Genomic DNA, 21,611 nt, shown 5'->3' with positions numbered 1-21,611 from the left:
GGACGCAGGGGACGAGGAGCAGCTCCCGCGCTTTTGGAGACGCACCTGTGGGGAGCGCCCGCCGGGGCGGGAAGTCTCTTATGTAAGGGATGGAGGGGAGCGGGTGAGGGGGCGAGGCGGGGGTCGGCTCTGCGGCGGGGCTGATGCGAGGAGGGAGAGCCCCACAGAGGGGCTGGGAGGGAGGAGGAGAGAAAGGAAGATATAGAGAGAGAGAGGGAGGGATAAAGGGAGAAGTCGCCGGCCCCTCAGCGGGGCTGCCCGGAGGGGACAGGCGGACGGGCAGCTCCGTCTCTGGCACGCAGCTTCCCGCGGCCTCAGAGGACGGGCTGGGCTCTCCGCGCTGGCACCGCGCTCGCCCGCCCGCCGCGGCGCATCTCCCTTCCCCGGCGGCTGGATGCCGCGGCGGGTCCGTCCAGCCGCCCGCGCCCTGCCCTGGCAGCCCGGCCCCGGGCGGGGCTCGGCGGGCGCCGCGGGTGTCTGAGGGAGTTGTGCGAGAGAGCGCGCCGGGCCCCGCGGGGGAGCGGAAGGTGGGTGCCCCCGGCGCCCCGCGCTGGCCCCGGGCTGCGGGGGGAGGCTCCTCGCTCGCCCTCTCTCCTCCTCCCGCCCCTGCAGCGCCCTCGCCTCAGCTCTCCCGCTTGGCGGCCCCTCCACGCCCCTCTCGCCAGCCCGGCGCGGTGCCCCGCACGCCGCCGCCACCTCCACCCCTCGGTCCTCCTCTTCCTCCTCCTCCTCCCCCTCCTCCTCCTCCTCCCGCGCTCCCTCTCACGCGCACTCCGCTCCACAAGTGCCGTGCGCTCGCTGCTCCGGAGCGGAGCGGAGCGGGGCCGGGCTGCGGACCCTGCGCGGGGCTGCGGACCCTGCCCGGCCCGTTCGGGGCTGTCCGTGGTGCTGGAGGCGAGCGCGGGCTGAGCGGACGCCCGGCCCCTGACGGAGCCCCTTTATGTTCAGCTCCTGGCGCAGCGCAGCATCCAGCAGCTCGAGCGGCGGCGGCAGCAGCATCGCTGAGCCGGGGCTGGGAGGCAGAATGGAAGGCTTTATTCGGCTGCTCTTCGGCTACTTGGTGGCGGACCTTCTCACGCTGGTGTGTCGGGCTCAGGAGAAAGCTGGCCAGCAGCTGGGGAGCTTTGTGGTGCTCTCGGGAGGAAACCACTCCAGCCTCGGGGAACAGATAGACCCCTCCGAGCCACCTCCCACCCCAGACTTCTGCAGGGGCTACTTTGACGTGATGGGGCAGTGGGACCCCCCCTTTAACTGCAGCTCGGGGGAGTTCATCTTCTGCTGTGGCACTTGTGGCTTCAGGTTTTGCTGCAAGTTCAAGAAGACGAGGCTGGATCAAAGCACCTGCACAAACTATGAGACGCCGTTGTGGATGAACACTGGGAAGCCTCCTTCCCGCATAGACGACCCTCTGCACGACCCTACCCGGGATAAAACCAACCTTATTGTCTACATCATCTGTGGGGTTGTAGCAGTCATGGTGCTGGTGGGGATCTTCACCAAACTAGGGCTGGAGAAGGCACACAGACCCCAGCGGGAGCACATGTCCAGGTAAGGCTGAGTGCCAGGCAGCAGGGTCCCCTTCCCCCCGACCTCCTGCCCAGCCCCTAGGGAGGAGAGAGGAGCCCGCGTGTCCCTGCCAAACAAACAACTCCTGCCAGGCAGGCTGCATTCCCCTGCGAGGTGACCGAGAGAGACCAACTTTGCTGAGCAGAGCTCCTGTGGTGCTCCCAGCCCGGGTTATCACAGAACATGCATATTGAGGAAGACTAGGGATAATTGTGGAGTCTGCACAGACAGATAGTAGTCCATTTTTATCTGCAGTGCCTGACCCTCTCCCTAACAAGATCCAGCAAGTGTACCCAGATATACTGTGCATAAATAGGAAAAAAAAAAAAAATCTGAAACCAGCAACACTGAATTATAGAAAGCCTGATGCGTTCCCTCTTCCAACAGTTGCAAAGATTGGAAAATGTTTTTACTTCTCAACAGAAGGATGTAAACAAATGCCATCTCACCCTCCCTCTCCAGCTGCAAAATGGTTTTGGCAGGACCTTCCCTACTCCTCCAGCCTTTGCAAGTGTGTGAGCTATTTGTAAAATTTCTAAGCTGTGAAAATGAGTCAGGGTGGAAGGGAAGAGGAAGACACAAAAAGAAAAAGCTATTGTAGAATTTCTTAACATTTTTTCAGTTACTGTTGAGAGGTAAAAAATGGAATATGAAAGTCTTGCCTCATCCGTGTGTGTGTGTTCTAACTCTGTCTCCACGGTGTAATGGCTGAGTTATATCAAAGAGAATCTCCCCCACCTAGAGTTAGGCATGCTGTGTACCATCTACTCCAGATCCTGGCTGCCTAGTGGTGGATAGGCAGGTGGGCAACTCGGGACAGAGCCCAGTGTCTTTAACAACATATTCCAAATCCAGATTGTCACAGCAGTTCAAAATCAAGGCATAACACATTTGTCAAGTTTGCAGCCTGTCTGATTCTTTATGCTAATCCCAGGCACATGAAAGTAAAGCAGATGGGGGAAAGGCATTAAAAAAAGGCAAACAGATCCATTAAAGAGTCTAAATAGATCCCAGCATATTGGGCAACTTTAGTGCTGAAATGCAAGGGGAGGATACCTTCTACTGGATGTGCAGTGTGGCAGAAAACTTCCTCTTGCCCGACTGCTAGTGCTGTAGCTCACAATCTCAAAGGTTTAGATGAAGAGTCATCCTTTGAAAGACAGTCCAAGAGATCAACTCAACACCTGGAGCCTCATTTTTACTGAAGTTTCTGCATGACTTTTTGATTATCTGTTTATCCTGAAATGAACAGAGAAAGTCACAGAAATACTCCTGAAAATGCATCACCAGTCCATGAGCTATTATTTGCTATTTGTAAGCTGGCTGATATGGATATGCTTTACTACTGAGGAAAAAAGCACATTGCAGAAATATTAGTCAACAGTGTGTGTCAGTAATACTTCTGCAAAGACGGCTTTTGATGAGGAGGGTATGATAATCCTTTAGACATTTTGAATATAAATTGAGAAAAACAATACATGGGTCCCAATTTTTTTTTTTTTGTTGTTGTTGTTTAATTAATCTACAGAGCTTGTTTGCAAAAATCTCTCCCTAGCTTCAGTCTCTCTATAGTGTATTTGTGCAGGCAAAATAAAGAGGACTCGTAACAGTCACAGAGCCCAGAAGAGTGAAGTTATAGCCATCCCTTCAAATTATGGCTTAAATAGGTCCTGCTTCTGTGAGTAGAAATATTTGCTACCTAAAGTACAGGTGTGAAGTATTCTGAAAGGATATTCTGTCTCAGTTTATGGAAGTAGAATTATGGGGGATTGGAACATCATTCTGATATCCTTCAGTCATGTATGCATAAAGATTAGGTTTTTGAAGTGGGTCTTAGCAAAGGTCGTCTGTTACCTTGATTACTTAACAGCGTCTGTGATCTTGTACGTGAAGCTGTTCAAGGCAGGATTATATAGAAACTTGGAAAGTCATGATCACATGGAAAAACAGTCACCCACTCAGTACACATAATAGCTAGTCATGTTCTGAAAAAGAAGAGCTATAGCTTTTTTTTTTTCCCCCCCCTTTTTTTTTTTTCTTTTTTCTTTTTTCTTTTTTTCTTTTTTTCTCTCTTAGTCCTATTGTGGAATGAGTTTAACATTAATTTGAAAAGGAATTAGATTTGTAAATCCCTATGGCAATCTATAAATATATTCATTGAGTGAAGAATTGAAGTAACCCTATAGCCCTCAAGTGAGTGTTTAAAATATTCCATTCTAGCTCATTTTACACTACTAACGTTCTGAAAAAAGGCTGCAATGCTTAAAAAATAATTTATCTGTTCAAACAGTTAATAGTACCAACAACTGATATAATATGTAGGCTGTGTTCATAGTCACCTTCTTTTGTAACATCACTACAATATCAGAAAAACAAAACAAAACAGAACACCTCCTATGTTTTTTTGCTATACTGAACCTTATTAATAAGCAGAAGTTTAATGCATCAAGAGTGTTAGGTAGGCCAAAGGAAAAGTACGAAGTGTTACTCCATTTTGGCTGGCAGCAAGAAACACACAGAGAAAGATTTGTCATCTATTTCCTTAACTAAGATAGTCTCCTTTCCCTTGCCTAACCAATGGCTACATGAAACATTTGAATCCCCTTCCTTTTTATGAACAAATTCACCTAGGAAAAGGATACTACTGCTTATCAAAAAAGACAATGCATAATGGAAACTGATTTTTTTTTTTAATGGGGGCTGATTTTTAAAGAAAAGTGAACAACTGACTACAACTGATGTAAGTGATATATTTCCAGTTTTGATTTACTAAAAATCCTTAAAAATATGAACAGAGACCTGACATGTGGGAATAAGAACATTGACTTCTAGACAGGAAGCCAAACTGTGCCACACTTTTTAATTCCTTGCATTACTTCATCTTGCAGTCAGTTGAAGTAAGACACTGGTGTGTGTAAGAGTGGTACAATTTTAATAAAGAAAACTTTCTTTACTTGTTTTTGTTTACTACTATAGCAAAAAAAATCAAGAACACTCCATTAACTTCACTGAATTTTCGTGAAATATTTGACAATGAAAAAAGCATAGTGGAAATATTTTTAATGAGTGAAAAAAAAATCCTTAGGAAAAAGTGTCTATATTTTCCTAATCCTTAGGAAAAAATCTCTCTTCAAAGACTCTTTAGAAAAAAAGTCAAAACTTGTCCTTGGTTAGAGAGCTTGTTACTTCCTTTCGGTTTGAGGAAACAGTGCCAGGTATGGCACTGTTGACATTTTCTTTCTGTTGGCACAGAACTGTAAATCTGGAAGATGAACATGGAGAGGGGAGTACAGAATTAACTCTGCATGGTGTATTTCATTTTAGACATCACGTGTTTTGTTTCTCCTCATTTTAAAATTTGTTCCTTGATGTTAAAAGGAGATGAGTATTCCCTTCAGCTACAGTGTCCAAGACTAAGCAGTGATAGTAGTATCCAAGTAGCTCGTCCTGTCCCCTCCTGTTTTTGAGGAGAATAAGGAAATCAGATGCTGTAGGAGGGAGCTATGGCAGAGGGAGGGAATGTGGCAGTGCCGTGCATGAGAGGACACAGATTTGATCTGCCTGCTGAAGCAGACCAGGAGCTTTGTTAGGCATATGAGGGCAGCACTTCTTGCTGCTTGAGATGACACCAATGGGCCTGCCAGGCTCCATCAGTTCAAGTGGAGAATTCTCTCTCAAAAATGAATAGAAAATGAAAAAAACTTTACCTCTGTTGCATAGAGGAGATTATTCTGTAAATACAAGTGCACCTCTGTCTTCTTTCTTAATCCTTTTGGAGAATGTGCAAACAAACCAAGAACTGAAAGGACAATGTTTACAATCATGCTCTTATGCTGTAACTCCTGTTTTTTAAAACAGTGCTTCTGACAGTGTGTTAGCAGTCTTCCAAATATTGTGAACCATCTGAGCTCTTTCTTCCTTCACAAGGAAGAAAGTGACTAGTGCTGAGCTCAAGAGTGAAGTCTTTTATTGATCATTTAAAAGATATGTAATTGGGACCAAAAATAGCCTGACTTGCCCAAATCCTGAATCCTATGTGTGAAATTATTTCCCTTATGGGTTTTGACCCAGTTTTGGAGGCAAAATACGACAAGTGGTCTTTCATGAAATAACCTGTCTTTCAGCTTCTTTCAGTTTGTACCCGTAAGGGAAATGCCTGGCTCCACATGCTTTATAACACCTCAAACCAGTATTACATAGCCAACAACAACAACAACAACAACAACAACAACAAATCTATCTATCTATCTATCTATCTATCTATCTATCTATCTATCTATCTATCTATCTATCTAACTATCTATCTATCTATCTATCTATCTTATGGCAAAAGAAATGCTGAAGTTTTGTGATACTTGGATAGTTCTGGGCCATGAACTCCTATGTAGGTAACACTTCTCCACTTTTGTAATACTACAATCAATATCACTGCACAGATCTTAATAATACTGCTCCCTGATTAGAAGGTTATCTTGCACTTTGCATTTTCTTAAAAAAAATCATCCAATATATCATTGGTATAGGTAAAGACCCTCTCTGTAAGTTTAACTTTCCAATGGGACTTTCTACAACAATTTCTTCAGATAATGAACAAAATCTATCGACTATATTTAGGTGAGACAAATGCATGAAGGCATTTTAAAAGTCTCCTGGCCTATGTGGAATTTTTCAAAGCAAACATCTGTTCAAGGATTTTGTCATGTGCTGGTGAACAAGCCTCCCTTTATCCATTTCATTATATGGGCAAATCCCTAAAAGAACAAAATGCAGGTACAGCATTTCCTTTGTACTTCAGTGATACTGAAGCTGCTGCACATTTTAAACTCTCTCTGACACCAGTGGAGAATAAGGACATGCTCTCAGTTATACGAGCTATTCTGCCCTGAGAAGATTGTACAGCCTTAGCTAACACAGTATAGGTGCTCTGTTATTAAAAACAAAACTTGATGGTGAGTAGTTCATCTTTTCTTAATACAGAAGAAGGAATTGGGCAGATAATTCCTTGAAAGCCATTTGAAAAAGCCACCCTGAACTGGCAGAAAACTTAAAATTTTCATGGAAAGGCAGTAATTCACCTGCCATTATACAGGGTGCTATTTAAAGTCTTCAGCAAACAATATTTACCAGCAGATGAAGAGAAATGAGGAAAGGATTTCTGAAAACCCACTCTCACAAAGTTGGGAAATACTTACATCTCACAGTTTTAACTCCCACACTGGAGTTAGAAACTTTCATTTACTTTCTTTCTCTTCCCAGAAATGTGTCCAGCCGCCTCTGGAACTAGAATTAATATTGATGTCAATAATTTCCTCTGTATAGAAACATATTTGCATAAATTCACTAGATATTAATGGTTTTGGTCCCCACTTATTTTAAATTGTTTTTTAAATTGTTAAATTGTAATGCTTTTCTTTTGCCTCATTTCCACATGTCTTTGTGAGACCTATTCTGTTGAATTTTTATTATTCTGCTATGTAGGCCAACTCTGCTATTTCTGCTGTATAAGCACTGCTTCAAATGGGAGCATTACTCTGATACCATTAATCATGTGGTTACTGTCTTCTGACCTTTTCCAGGATCAACAGAGTATTCTCTAACGTGTTGATCACAACTGTAACTAATATTTTAATAACATAATGTTAGTCATAAGTGCAAGAAAATATCAGTACGGTACAGCTGTGTATCCAAGCAATGTTCTAGAAATCTGAAAGCACAATCCAGTTTAGGATTTCCCTCTGTAACTTAGATGAATTTACCTACTTTTGGTATTTAAAAGCATAGTGCTGCTTGACTGAGAAATCATAATTCACAGAAGTGCAGTGGAAGAGCTAGATGGCACTTGCCATGGCTTTCACCAAGGAATGTGTTTATTTATTTATTTATTTATTAGTTTACAAACTAGTATTTCTTGATGCATTATCTGGGACTCTATATATAAATTTTGCAGAAAACTAAACTAAACTGGGCATAGTGCCCAGAAAATGTGTCCACACCCTTAAAAAATTGCTCAAGAGGTCTAAAAATTAAAAACAATAAAACAAAAAGGAGGTGAATAATGGTCCATGATGCATTGACCTGAATAGAAAACATTTGCACTGAACCCTGAAGATACTGGTGACAGAACTACAGCTTTCCTTTGCCTGAGGCAACAGCTTCTGCAGGTGGGCCAATTATTTCCTAGAGCACAGTAGTTCAGCAGGTGGTTCTGGCACATAGCTAAGGGCTAATCCTGATCCTATGGAACTCTGGCAAAACAGCACACGCTCACAGACTCAGTTAGATATTGCTATGCTGGGAGTTTCAGGGCTTAAATCTTGGTCAGGAACTCTGTCTCCACTGGGCTGATGCAGGTGTGTGTGTTTATCCGTGTGCCTAAGGATGGCCTTACCCTCAGCAGGACACCTGGCAGTGGACTGGTCCTCACACAGTGACCAGCACAGGATGAGTCTGTCAGACTGCCTGCAGCCCTGCAGGGCAAACCTGCAGCCAGCAGCAGGCTGGGCAGCACCAGGCTGGGCCTGGCCTCACTGAGGAACCTTTGCTTACTCCCTCTTTGCTGGCACAAAGCTTTCATCCTGTTTCCGAACTGCCTTCAAAGGAGCAGGGAGTGTTCCTGTGCAGGCTTTGCTCTATGGCAAAGACTAGGACACTCACAGAAGTTAGAAAAAGACTTTTTCGATCTCCCCGTCTGGATGAGAAATCCTTAAATCCCTGGTCACTGGATTTCTGCATGGAAGTTATATGACTTTTCAACTTGAGTGACATTTTTGAATAAAAACTGTGAAGACCACTGTGTTGTGTGATCTAATTGCAAATGCATGTTTGAGAATTTCCTTTGAAATTAGTAAGCTAGGTGTGAAGATAAGCAGTTTGTGAAAGGTGTAGCCATGGGCTAGGCGCTGAGGTACTCAGCTTAACCAAGATGGCAATAATATTACTGAGCACATGCAGTGGCAGAACTCAACAAGGCTCAAGGAGTTTAAATTATGTTCCTCCAAAGCCAAGATACCTAAAGAACTTAATGTGTTGCTGTGTTTTACTTCTAGCACAGTAAGACAACCTAAAAAGAGCCCTAGGTGTGAAGTCTCACAATGAATTTACTTCCCTGCATTTACTGTGAAGGGGGCTGGTTTCTCCAGCAGACATGATCGACTGCATCGCAAACTGAAATAGATCCTGGAACATATTGTTAATGTCTTACAGATTTTGCAGATTCATTCTGGTTTTGTTTGGTTTTCAGGGCTCTCGCTGATGTTATGCGACCTCAAGGTCCTTGTACAACAGATCACATGGAAAGAGATCTAAACATTGTAGTACACGTGCAGCATTATGAAAACATGGAGACCAGACCTCCTCCAAATAACTTACGTAAGTTGCATTTTAACTTTATCAGTAGCTGAAATGTTGGCACTGAAAAGAGCATTATGAAACAAATATTGCTGAATGTCAAATGAGGATCAACAGTACAAGGGTTTTTGCAAATTAGAAATATTCATTTTCTCAGAATCAGGAAAACTTAGTTTCCTACTGCAGATTAGTGCAACAGTGAGAAAAATAATTTTTGAATAGAAAAATTAGTTATTATATTTAAATTAGTTTTCTTGGTTGACTAATATTAGTTTTGTATCTTTGTCTTCTTCTACCTGTTGTTTTTGCTCATCTCATCAGCCTTTGCCTTATTCTGTGTTTTGTTATACCAAAATGCAAGTTGTGGTTACAGCTGAATTTAACAATATGTTTCATAGGGCTGTATGCAGCAAAGTGCACTCATTAGGCTGTTAGATCATATCCACTGGTATAATAATTTAATACTTCCTTGGATAGCATCAAGTTGTATGTGGTTTTCATTTTCTCAGGGGAAGATGAGAAGATTATTATTTTAAGTTTTACATAATATTTTTATTGTGTATCTGCTGTTACGTGTTTATGCTACTGAAGGCAAGAAAAAAGTGAACCTTGGAGCTTCAGATGAGAAATGGTGACATTTCAAGTGGTTCTGAAGTCCTAGACAACTTATTTCCCAGTCTCTATTAGAGCATACTACAGATTTTTCTCATGTTCAGATACATGTTCTTCTTGTGATAAACAATGCCACTACAACTTTAATTTGGGTACTTATTTATGTAACTTATATTCAGCTATATCTTAAAAATATACATATATACATGTTTAAATTATGTATATATTTACAAAATGAAGTTCAATATCTTTATAAAAGTAAAAGGTGTAATTCAGGAAAGTTTGGATTTTTAGGCAGTGGGTGGCTTTTTTCCGTGCTGTAGATCAGTGTAGATGTGCATTTTACTACAAATATGCTTCTACTGCATTGGCATTTGTATTTTGAAACGTTTAAAGTGTGTGCACTCATCTTTTCCTTAACTACAGAAAGAAAGTTTGCTTATATTTGGAGTTTTATTTGGACTGCATTGTGCAGTTATTGGTGCTTTTTTTGTGTAAGGTTGTACAGACAATGGGAGAAAGAGCAGCTCCATGTGCTGCCTGCACTGCTGGTGCCTGCTTTGTGGCAGAGGTTGATGGCCACTCCTTATGTGCATTCTTACAGAGCAATGGGAGAGAATTAAAGCTGTGCCCTCCAATAAAGGTGCCACCTCCAGGGAGATGTGACACCTCGTCGTGTGACACCTCATCTGTCTGCCCTGCTCTCCAGCAAAGAGCTCCCACCCGGGGCTCTGCAGATGTGCAGTGCAGAGAGGGAAGCACACACCCTCCCTGTGTAAAAACACCACTTCTGGAGGGGAACCTAGGCTGCTCCCTCAGTCAGATGTGCTCTAACACCCTGCAGGGTTGGTGAGGATGAGGATGTGCACTGCATCTCTGTGCTCTGTGTATCAGCTCCGTGTCTGATCCTTCCCATGACCATGTTGGAAGGAACAGTACCAAATAGTGATGAGATTTGGGTCTATTATTTTCTCTCATGTGTGAAGTGTTTATTCAAAATCCCAGCTAATGAAGGAGCCAGAAAATAAAAGGGTTCTTGCTGCATTGATTTTATCTAGATTTTTGTAATGATCACACTGAGATATTTTGCTTAAAACTCTTTGTATATACTACAATATACAACATAACACAGCAAGACTTTAAACTCATTGTTTGTCAGATTTGAATCCAGATTTAAGCTTTGCTTCTAGGACCTCTTTCATATAACTGCAACTCAGAGCCACATAGGTACTGCAGCAAGGAAGAAAAAAAAAATACACATTTAATGGGACATTGATTTATGCCGACCCCAGCCATCCATACCACCTCTGTCTCAGAGTATGGCCCTCTGGCACAGAGGGAAGAATTATATGTGAAGCAGCTCTTGCACCACCACAATTTACAACACAGAAGCACTGCTACTGCTTTGGAGCTGTCCTGACCTTTTGGGTCATGTAGAGGGGCAGTCCCAACAGTGCTTCTTATGCATCTCAGGCATTCCTGCTACAGAAGGAAACCCCAGAAGCCAGCAGCTCTGATGGTAATTGTTTCAGTTTTTAATCAACTTGATGCATTAAGTCAATAATTTTAGATTGTGAAGTGCAAAGCTTCAAGTGGTGAAATTACTCAAGACATTTTGTAACCAATATTGCATACATTTGCTTCATAGCAAATGGATTGGTGTTCTGTATTTGTTGCCATTTTATTCTCATAAACTCATGTAAGACATGACTAAATGAACTACTAGAATTAGCCACAACATCACAAGTGATTGAAATCTGCTGAAAATGTGCATTTATGGCACAGGAAAAAAATCTTTATATAAATACAAAACTGTTAAGACAAATTTTCCAAGGTCAGTATCTTAGCAGACCAGAATTTTATTGGGAAGTTGTGAAACAGTGCAAGAGTGGATATTACAGACAGAAGCTTTGGCAGTGAAGTATTTCCTAGTACCATGGCTGGAAAAATGTCAAGCTTTTTCAGAGTACTCTTAAATAACCAGATAAACCAAACTGAATCACAGCTTTCATAGAAATTCTATTCCAGATGTTTACTTATACAGAGAAAATGAAATTGTGTAAAATAATTGCATCATAAACTTTAATACTTGTTTTTAAAGTTTTCTAAGTTACCACTTTCTATCTACTTGCCATCTCATAATGAGACTTAAATACTTGAGGCTAGTGTACTTCTCACATTGATCCATAAATATGAAGAGGGCAGGAGGAACTTCTTAGTCATTACATAGCCCTTCCATACTGTGTCTTTCAGACAAGCTGTTGAAAGCCAAACATTATTAAAAATGTTCTAATTTGAATGTTCATTTGCTCTTTCTGTCCTCTTGAAAACATTTTGCTGATGTTGCCAACACGTTCTGAAAGTGTTTTGTGAAGGGAAGCTCTTTTGTCAAAATGACAAACTTCACATGATCTCTGACACTGAAAATGAGTGTGTTTCTGTTTCTGGACTGTTTGTTACCAGAGGACAAGGATTCTCTCTGATGCCTGCAGCTATTTGCCAGAGCTCACAGGCCAGTAGAAGGCCAAAAGCTCTTTTCAGAGTCTTGAAGTTTACTCAGTTTCTTGTCCCTTCTTTTTTGATATTCAGAAAAGAACAGACATTTTGGAGGTTCCTGAAAACCACAGTTTTTTTCTTTGCACATGTGATTTCAGATAACCTAGATGATTTTTAGTAAAAGCCATTTTGTCCTTAGTGGTTGTTGTCATAATTTTCTTCCAGTACTGTGTTTTCCTTAGGGATTCCTTTTCTATTATTCCCCTTCATTCGTACACATTAGAATGTACTGGTGCTTTGTAAACAGGCAGCAGATATCTATCAAAATGCAGCATTCGAGACTTCTAACATGAGATGTTAAATAAAAGAAAGTAGAAAATTATGTTGAAAACATCAAACCAAAAGCAAACTTTTCTGCAGAGTTGTTTTGACCTCTGACTTTATGGAATCTTAACAAAGCAGCAGCATTCAAGGTATTCTTTTCTCTTCTTGTTTTGGTGGTGTTTTTTTTTTGGTTTTTTTTTTTTCCCCTTTTTCTACCTATTGTGTTAGAAGCAAGGGATTTATTTAACTTGTTGGGATTCTAACACTGCTGGAGTGGGAGTTAGGAGGCTTCATAGCTACATCCTCATTTCTGAAACGTGATTACTGCTATTATTTCTGATTCATGATCTATGATAGCAGAGTGAAAAAATACTTCAGTTGGTGCAATTCACAGTCACTTTTCCTAATGATCAGTAAAAGCTCTGTTACTCTTTCCCAAGAACCAGCCTTGCACTAGTAAATTCAAACAATTTATGCAGGCTCCCAAGGTAAAGGTGATTTTAAAAGGAAGCCAATTATAGATTAAGGAGCTTTTAAAGATGAAAACTGCTTTTAGTTAGTTTGACATGTACAAATTATTTCTTTATTTTGAATTTAACTTTTAAAAAGTAGATTTTAAACACATGATTCAAAGAAAGAAACGTTGCACTGTTTCAAATGGCCAGTTTTAATACTGGCTAAAGATTTGCAGCACGTTTGATTAAAATGACCTTTTAAAAAATATATTCAGAGTTGTGTTTGCCGCTGCATTTGATTGTCAGTTGTCCTGGATACTGACTAACAACAAATGCTAATGCTGAATACAAAGCTATACCATCTCTATAACTCGTGCCTTATGATAAGTTAACTTTTGTTTTTTCTTTATTTCTGTGTTGAGACAGTAGGTATTTAAATAGATGGGTATTTTTTTAAGTCCTTGTACATTGGATTAAAAATTCTGTATTGCATATCCCTGTTCTTCTCCCCATTTCTGTTCACAGAATCTCAGCCTGTGTTTTCCAGTGACAGAAACTTTGACTAGTTTGACACTGTGAAAATAGAATTTACAAGAATATTTTTCGATCTTTCATCACTAGTGAATAAGCTTTTTTTGGTCATTGTCTTTGGCAAACTATTTATTTTTATGTTCTACATACATAACATGTTTAAATCAGATAATTCATTGTCTTGCATTGCCGAAATATAATTCCTGCTGTTGGTCATTGGAAATAAGCAGGAGGACTTACTAAGGAACTTCTATACAGAGAAGTCCTGTTCAAAATGTAAAGCTCATGGAGCATATCAAACATGAGAACTGATTTGCTCACACAGTAACTGTTGGACAGTTAATTGCACGATATTGAAGAAGTGGTTGTTGAGGATGTGCAGCATCACTGTAAGGTTGTGCTTCTGGTGGCAGGGGCCTTGCAACCCCACCAAACTCCTTGTTTGGACAGAGGGCTGCAAAATGCAAAGGACTGAGCAAATAACATTGTTTGGCTTCTGTGTCTGGGTTGTTTGATTACAGTGAAATGCTTTTTTAGGCTTGGCTTTGTGCATGGGTCTAGCCCAGAGGAATTGCACTGTTTTCTTCATAAACTTTAGCTGGTTGTTAATCTGCTCACTTGGAAGGAAGAGACTGAAAAGCTGAGCTGTGGAGACAGGGCCATGTTCTATGAGTAGAAAGATGGATAACAACAGTAAGTTTTCAGGCAAGAAAAAGATAGAGCAGATTAACAGAAGGAGTGAATAAGTATTGCTGATGGAGTGCTCCAAGACAGTGAAGAACGAGAATGAACTGTCCAGCTAAACTGGAGGATGTCCTGAGTGCACAGGAGCCTACAGTGCTGTGACAGAGGGGGCTGTAGTCAGCAGTACTGGGAACCTGCTTACATTTAAAGCCTTATTCTTCACTGCTGGTGTGAAAAACTCATTTTACTGGGGTTTATGTGATCTATACAGGAAACACCTTAACACTAAAACAATCTGCTAATTTAGATTAAATTCTTGAGCTAAACACAAGTTTACCTTTCAGTTAACCCTGGGAGAGAGCTGTTTATGGCATTCTGATTGTAATGCACAGCAAAGAGGACAAAGTCCACATTTAAATGATACATTTTACAAAATAATCATCCAAGTAAAAGCCCACACTACTATCACCAGCCATGTCAAAAGAAACGTTGTATATTTAGATATAAGTTCTGATTGAGTTTAGAAGCTGCAAGCTGCTTTGTCATAGCTATCTTGAGAGTTTTTTTAACCTTTAAATGAATTTCTACTTACTGACTTAAACTGAAATCTTGCTACAAGTACAACTTCAAAGCATTAGCAAATTAGTGATAGAATTTTTGTTAATATAACTACAGCTATAGCAATGCATTCCAGATATCCAGAGCTTCCATGCTGGAAATCAAATTTCCCATATAAATATAGAGTCTGAAAATGCATTCCTCTTGCAACTCAGTCACTGAAAGACAGTAATGGTTAATGAGTTCTGAATGTGTGTTTAGCCGCACAATCATTAATATAAAACGTTTCTAATTTACATTCAGATTTAATTCAGATGCATGATGCTGATTTATGAGAAGACGCCCTGAAACTTCTTGAAACACCAATGAATATTTTCAAGGAAGTTAATTACAACCTGAGAATGAGAGATTCTGGGGTTGTTTAGGAAAGACAAAACATAGAACAAATTAAATATCTCATTTGTCACTGACTGTTGGTAGATTTCATCAATTATATTTTTTAAAAACAGGATGATTTAAAAAATGTTACCGTATATCATACACAATATCTATTTATTTATAACTACACCAATCTTCACGAAGTGTACTATGTCAGAACTCTGGCATTGCCCCTACCAAACAGTTAATTCCATACCTTTGGAATCATGCTGTTTGCTTAATCTGGCAAATGAAAAAAAAAATGGAAAGCAAAAGCAACAATAAATATAAAATTTTGTATGAATGGGACTGAGGAATTTGGTTTGTAATAAAATCAAACCATGAACTTAATATCATTCCATGTGTTCAGTAGGTCTCTTTGTTCTAAAATATTTCTTGTTAGATTTTATTGGTAATTCTATGAGACTGTTACGGATTCTACGTGCAATTTTAGGTTTGAGTTGTGTTGGGGAGGTCTTCATAAGCTCTGCTGCATATAAGGATTTCCATTAGAATTGCACAGTCAAGTTTTTGCTCTTTCTTCATTTATTGTACAATAAGAACAATGAGATTAGATTACTGCCTTGCATCCTATCATTTACTTCCATTCAGCTTTTAATTCAGAGAAATCATTTGACATATCTTAATAAACATATTCATCAATGTAAAATGTATTTGGGAGAAATACAGTCAGTCACTGACATTATCCTTTATTGCAAGAATTAACATTACGGCAATAAAATTATTAAGAAAAATATAAGAAAATATTTTTGCATTTTATACTGCAGTTAAAAGGCAGAATGATTATTTAATAAAATAAAAGTATTGGCATGACAAAAGAGAGCATTGCTGTACTAGACTGTTATATAGCAGCTTTGAGTCACACACCAGCAGACTTCAATAACACATCTGAAAGATGAGACTCATTTTGCTGTCATTGGGGTGCAGAGTTGTACTTTGAAATGTTGCCCGATGATGCAGGGATGTATTTACCATCTACAAAATGAAAAGTTCAATATCTTTGGAAAACAGTGATGTGTTTCCCTTGTGATTTCACTTTTGCTTTGCAATCTAAATTTTACTTAACAGTTAATGAGGTGCTATTCCTATTCTATACTACGGAATTTAATATACAAAATTGTATTTTATATATTAAATTTATGTATTAAATCATCGGACAGGCACACCAAATAACAGTATTTTCATTGTTGAGTAACTTCCAATGCCAACTATTCCCACTACTAACCACAGCTGTCAGCAATATCAATCATCAGTGCTTCATGCCTGTTGTAATCTTTCATGTCACTGGGATTCTTGATGTCAAAAACTAGTACAGAAAACCCTGCCAAACTAGTAGGAATCATGTTTGAAACCCCCCCAAAATGATCCACACAACCTTTTTATGATTGTATTCTGCAAGATTTGTGCTCATCAAAGTGAAGAAGGATAGAGACTGATACGCCTTATTTTTTAGTGTGATAAGAGTCACTTCACTGAAAAGCAAACAAAAACTACCTTTTGCTTTCATTGTTGGTTTGCCCTCACACAAACTATGTTCGCGTTTTTCATGCCAAAACAATATTGTTCTTAACTGTTGACTTAAGAGCTTAATCATCTCTCTAAATCCTTGAACTCCCACCTTGATATTTTGTCTCAACAGTTGTAGACTTGTAACAAAAATGACAAAAATGTAAATTCAGAAACAGATCCGTTCTATCCGCATACGCAGGTGCAAGCATTAAACTGGTATATCCACAGCTATAAAGATAACTTTTTATCATTTTGGCTGTGCAGAACTTTGATACTGTATTTTAGATGTTAAAATGCTCTCATCAGAAATATAACATTCTATGAAATCAATTCCCTCCTAATTTTTCAATCAGTCATCCCAACTTTCCCAAGCAGAATCAGTGCAGTGGTTACACAATAAAGAAGAAGAGGTTGGCTGCATACATTAAAGAGCTTATGAATACAAATCCCAATATTATGATGCAATTGTGAGATGCTACTCAGGGAGAGACTTGGAAGACCAACTTCAATCTACAGTTTCAATCACAGATGATTTTCAGCACTTTGTTCTATGTTCTCTGCTTTACATTAGAAATCTCCTTGAAATGTACATATTGGCTCTGATTCCAGTTTTATTATCACAAGATAAAGTCAAGAAGGGAACTGAATGTGTTGAATATTTATGAACTAACTTTTTTGTTGATTTTTATAATAGAAAAAATAGTTGGGAAAAAATCTCTGGAACCATGCTACAAAACTGGATTGATAATAATTCCCAGATGATTAGAATGTGGATTTGAATTTAATCTTGAACACAAGTTAGTTATCACATCTAAAGAGTTTTTAAGATTCCTTCAGTAACATAATTTTGGTTTCAGCTCATACATTTAAGCACCATGTTCACCCAAGCTTAAGGCTGTAACTATACTAACTTCTGAATCTCTAATGAATTTGCAACATAATCCAAAATAATCCAATTTCCGTTCACCATTCACTCCTTGTCAATTAGAGGAAATACACATTTGATAAATAGCTATCTATACATAGCCATAAGAATACAAAAAGAGAATGTGCATAACAAAGTTTGGACCTTGAGTTAGCACTTGTTAAGTTGGAAGGGTCCACAATAAACTCAAAAGCAGATCAGTTCTTACCCTGAAAAGTTTGTTTTCATAGTGTTACTTCACCCTTTACACTCCACAGCACCAGCCAAGAAAAAAACCCCAGCCTTTGCCATGTATACCCTTGCTCTTCAAGGGCTAATCTGATCATTTTCAAATGGCTTTATTATTTTCTCTCAGCACATTCTTTACCCATACTGAACCTTGTGCTTCCTATTGCTGTCCCTTCTGCTGGCTGTGAGGAGCTGCTCAAACACTGATTGATGCTGCTGGGTTGGATTGTTGGAAGCCTGCAGCCAGCCCTCCTGGCCAGCACAGCAAAGAATGCCACCACACAGAAAGTGCTGAGAATGCCCACCAGCATTTCATTTATCAGCAGGGGACTGCAAACCAGCGATTCCAGCCCTGGAGCACAGAATGGTTGTGGGTGTGACTCTGATGTGGGGGTAGGAACAGTCTCTGAGCCTTGCAACAAACACAGGATTTTGGCAGTGCTTAGAGTAATGGCCAGTTTATGCCAATTAGATTAAATTCTGATAGGTTGGAAGTCCTAGTAAAGCTCTCATCCTCTTTAATGGCTCAAGGATTTTACCCAGAGGCACTACAATTCACTTAGGACCTCATATATACTTTATTGAGGGGAATTGTGTTTTTGTTGTTAATCTGGAGTAAGGAGAGAGATAAAGGGATATGCAGGAAGTTTATCTTACAGCTTTGCAAGAAAGAAAAAAACCCACACAACTTAAACAGTTCAGCGTTGGAAGAGGAAAAATCTTCAGTGCCAAGAGCAATAGAAGTTAGGAAAAGTGCAGTGAAAACGATGAAATAATTTACCAAATTGGACCCACCTGAGAAGTGTTTTGAGCAGCCAGGAGGCTAGAAGGAGTTTTCAGCCAGATGTGCTTTCCATTTCTGTTCTGATTTTAGGGAATTTTGGGCATCTGCAAATGAGGAACAAGTCCATGCCCTTGGCACACAGGGGCAAGGGAACTTCTTGTGCTCCCCTTTCATGCTCGTGCCCTTTGGCAGCACAGCTGCTGTAGTTGAACGACTGTTGTCACCCCCAGTGGGCGGAACAAGCCCCTTGGAGAGTTTGTGCCAACACTGAATCCCCAACCACTGAACCCTGGCACAAAATACAGTCACAGGTGGCAGCTTTCCCTTATGTAAATGGTAGGAAATTTTTCTGGAATGTTGTGTGAGTAGGGCACTGAGCACTGTGGATTTGTTTCACAGAGGCCCCTCCAAGTATTGAGGGGTCCAAGTGAACAAAGGGGTGTTGGTCAAGAACAGCCTGGCTGGTTCTGCTGCTCTTGCTGGGGGGTTTGGCCGTGTGAGACAATATTCTCTTACCTTCAGAAGCAAATGAATAGATGAATTCTTGTGTTAAAAAGAATGAGATGGTATTTTATAAAAAGGTTCCAAAAAAGAGATGTGTTTTTTCCCTCTACCTCATCAAATGACTAACTCCAGTTTAAAGAATATAATTTGCATTTATAACAGCGGTTTAAACTATTTATCATTTTTTCAAAGCTCTAAGGTTGGAAAACTGCATTCCTCCTATAGTAATCCAGATTCTTGTTAAAGTTTCAAGTTAATTTCTGAACAGCCATTGATTTTATGAGGAAACAATCATTATCACTTGTGAAAAACAAACCTGACCATCACTTTGGTTAGAACAGTTTCAAGCTTCTAGTCATAGCTCTGTAATGAAATTACCATTAAAGGCTTTATTTAGTTAAATGAACTCCTATAAGGATTTTTAAAGAAAAATTATTTACATTAACGATTAATAACGTCATTCCCACAATTTTAACACTTCCTTTTCTTGGATTCTTGCCTTTCCTCCTTGCTAAAGGGTCTCCACTTAAGAAATGAGGTCTGTGAAAAAGAATAATTTCTCTCAGAAACAGTTAAACCCAGAAAAGATCTTCAAGAATCCATAGAAAATGAGAAGGGATGAGATATTTGCAGGGGATTTCTTCCTAAATGTTTAACTAGAATCAAGGTCTATTTAAGACCTAATTCACTTTTAAAGCCATCTCTTTACTATGTTTCTGGGATTAATCTTGTGTCTACAGGTTTTTGCATCAGTCAGTAAACTCAAATTTTACCTTAATCATGCAAAGGTATTATTGTGGTGATGGAGAGACCAGGCACTAAGTCTGGATAAAAATGTTTGTAGCAAAACCAGTAACAAATATCAGAAACTTCTGAATCCTTAAGAAGATTAAAAGTAAAATTGTTTATGCTTCTTTGAAAATGTCCAAATTTTAGCAGATATAGAGGATAAGCGTATAAAATACAATTTATATTATTAAGCTGTCTCTTTCTACATTTTGTTCATTGTATTAATAATTTTATGCACTAATCTAATAATTAGGTGTCTAATTTTTTTCTAACCGATCCTATGTTTCTCTTAACGAGGTCTAAATAACTTTATGCAAATATATAAGGTTTATTTCCTCTCAGAGTAAGAAAATTACAGTAAAGGGCAGCAGTACTGAGGGTTCCTTTCAAACACATACAAATGACACACTTTATTATATGATGATCTCGTATTGTCATAGTCTAGCATTTTAGAGCCATTAACATTCCTTGTGAAAATCTGCTTTGAAATATTTATTTGCAAGCTACACTTTATTTCCTTGGTGACACCTTTTCCATCATGTCTACAAACACAGGGAGATAGATGAAGATGTTTCTGGAACCAGGGACAAAGAACTAGAGCTATGCTGTGAAGTGTGAATCACCTATCTGCCCTATGCACAAGAAAAGATTTTCAAATTTTATAAACGTCAAAATCATCCAAACATTTTTAGAAAGGAAGACAAATGGTCCATGAAAATCTGGTCTCTGTAACTTAGTGCTTAACTCTGCTGAAATTGTCCACTGGAGTGACACTAAAGCTTCCCTTTCCTCTTTACCATCTCTTGTGTCTGTTCATCAGGAGGAGGGAGGATTGTGCCTCTCCCCTCAGCCCCTCTGCATCTCAGTAACCCACATGCAGTTCCTCAGGTTCCTCTTGTGTTCCCTGATTTTATTTGGCCAAAGAATAATCTCTGATTTTTTCAGAGTTTCCCATCCTGGGTTACATATCATGACTGATCAACAGGCAGAAAAAGCCAAGCAAACAATTATAAAGACTGTGGTTCAGCCTTTTGTCTCCATTCAGCCATTTGTTTTCCTAACAGCTGTAGAAACATCTCATCCTTGAGATCTCAATAACACCAAAAAGGGCAAAGGAGTTAAAAGCTAGAGAGAGTAACAGACAGTGAGACAAAATAAAAATTACATTACTCTTGTTCTCTTTTAAGAACAACAAACTTTGAGTTATTTAGTGAGTGCAATAAAATGCTACAGGGCTTTGTTAGCAGCACAAAGTTTGGATCCATAAATCACATAAGTATTGAGATGCTGCTCTGAGAGCCTGTAATCATCAAACATTGAGATCTAGTCATCAAAGTCTGGGAATGCTAGGAAAACAAGAGAAGAAGGATAGAATAATCTATGGTACATCCTTTTCCATGTGGATCAAAGAACTTACTTCTCAGAAACATGTCTGCCTGCTTTGCAGTGTCTAAATTAATTGTCCAGGAAAGTCTGGAAGAAGTCAGGATATGTCAGAAGGCCAGATCATGGAGGCAAACACAAGCTCAAAACTTGGCAGACGGTTTATTAGCTGCTAATTATTTTGATTTCTACTTTACATGATATTAAGTGTGTGCTAGAAGCTTCCAAGTGGAAAATACTTGCAATAGTTAATGGAGTTTAAAAGCTGCATTAATCCTCCCTTATGGCTTGTGACACTCTTGGGAAGGAAGGTACTGCACAGCTTCAAGGATGCAAAGGTGTAAAGCAACCTGAGGCTAAGTAGCAAATTACAAAGGGCAAAGTCCTAAGTGCATGTTTCGCCGTGGGAAATCTCTGTACGAAGGAATGGATTAACTTCCCTCATATACCTGTAGCTTATTTAGAGTTTGAGATCAGT

At 39.7% G+C, this 21,611-nt stretch overlaps 1 protein-coding gene across 2 annotated transcripts in view; it reads left to right on the top strand.

The window, feature by feature from the left end:
- Positions 1-21,611, top strand: part of SHISA9 (shisa family member 9) — a 178,737-nt gene continuing 157,126 nt past the window's right edge. Inside the window, exons 1-3 of one of the 2 annotated variants that reach the window (XM_040079114.2) lie at positions 1-82; positions 949-1,548; positions 8,807-8,934. In XM_040079114.2, coding sequence (XP_039935048.1) covers positions 1,025-1,548; positions 8,807-8,934 — 652 coding nt within the window. In that variant the 5' untranslated portion in view covers positions 1-82; positions 949-1,024. Of the gene's footprint in view, positions 83-897; positions 1,549-8,806; positions 8,935-21,611 lie in introns of those variants that run through there. The other variant, XM_040079113.1, reaches the window with a different exon arrangement.

This window comes from Hirundo rustica, chromosome 15, assembly GCF_015227805.2.
Source record: "Hirundo rustica isolate bHirRus1 chromosome 15, bHirRus1.pri.v3, whole genome shotgun sequence".
Classification (NCBI taxonomy): Eukaryota; Metazoa; Chordata; class Aves; order Passeriformes; family Hirundinidae; genus Hirundo; species Hirundo rustica.
Note: the sequence above shows the minus strand (reverse complement) of the source record. Positions and strands in the feature narration are given on the sequence as shown.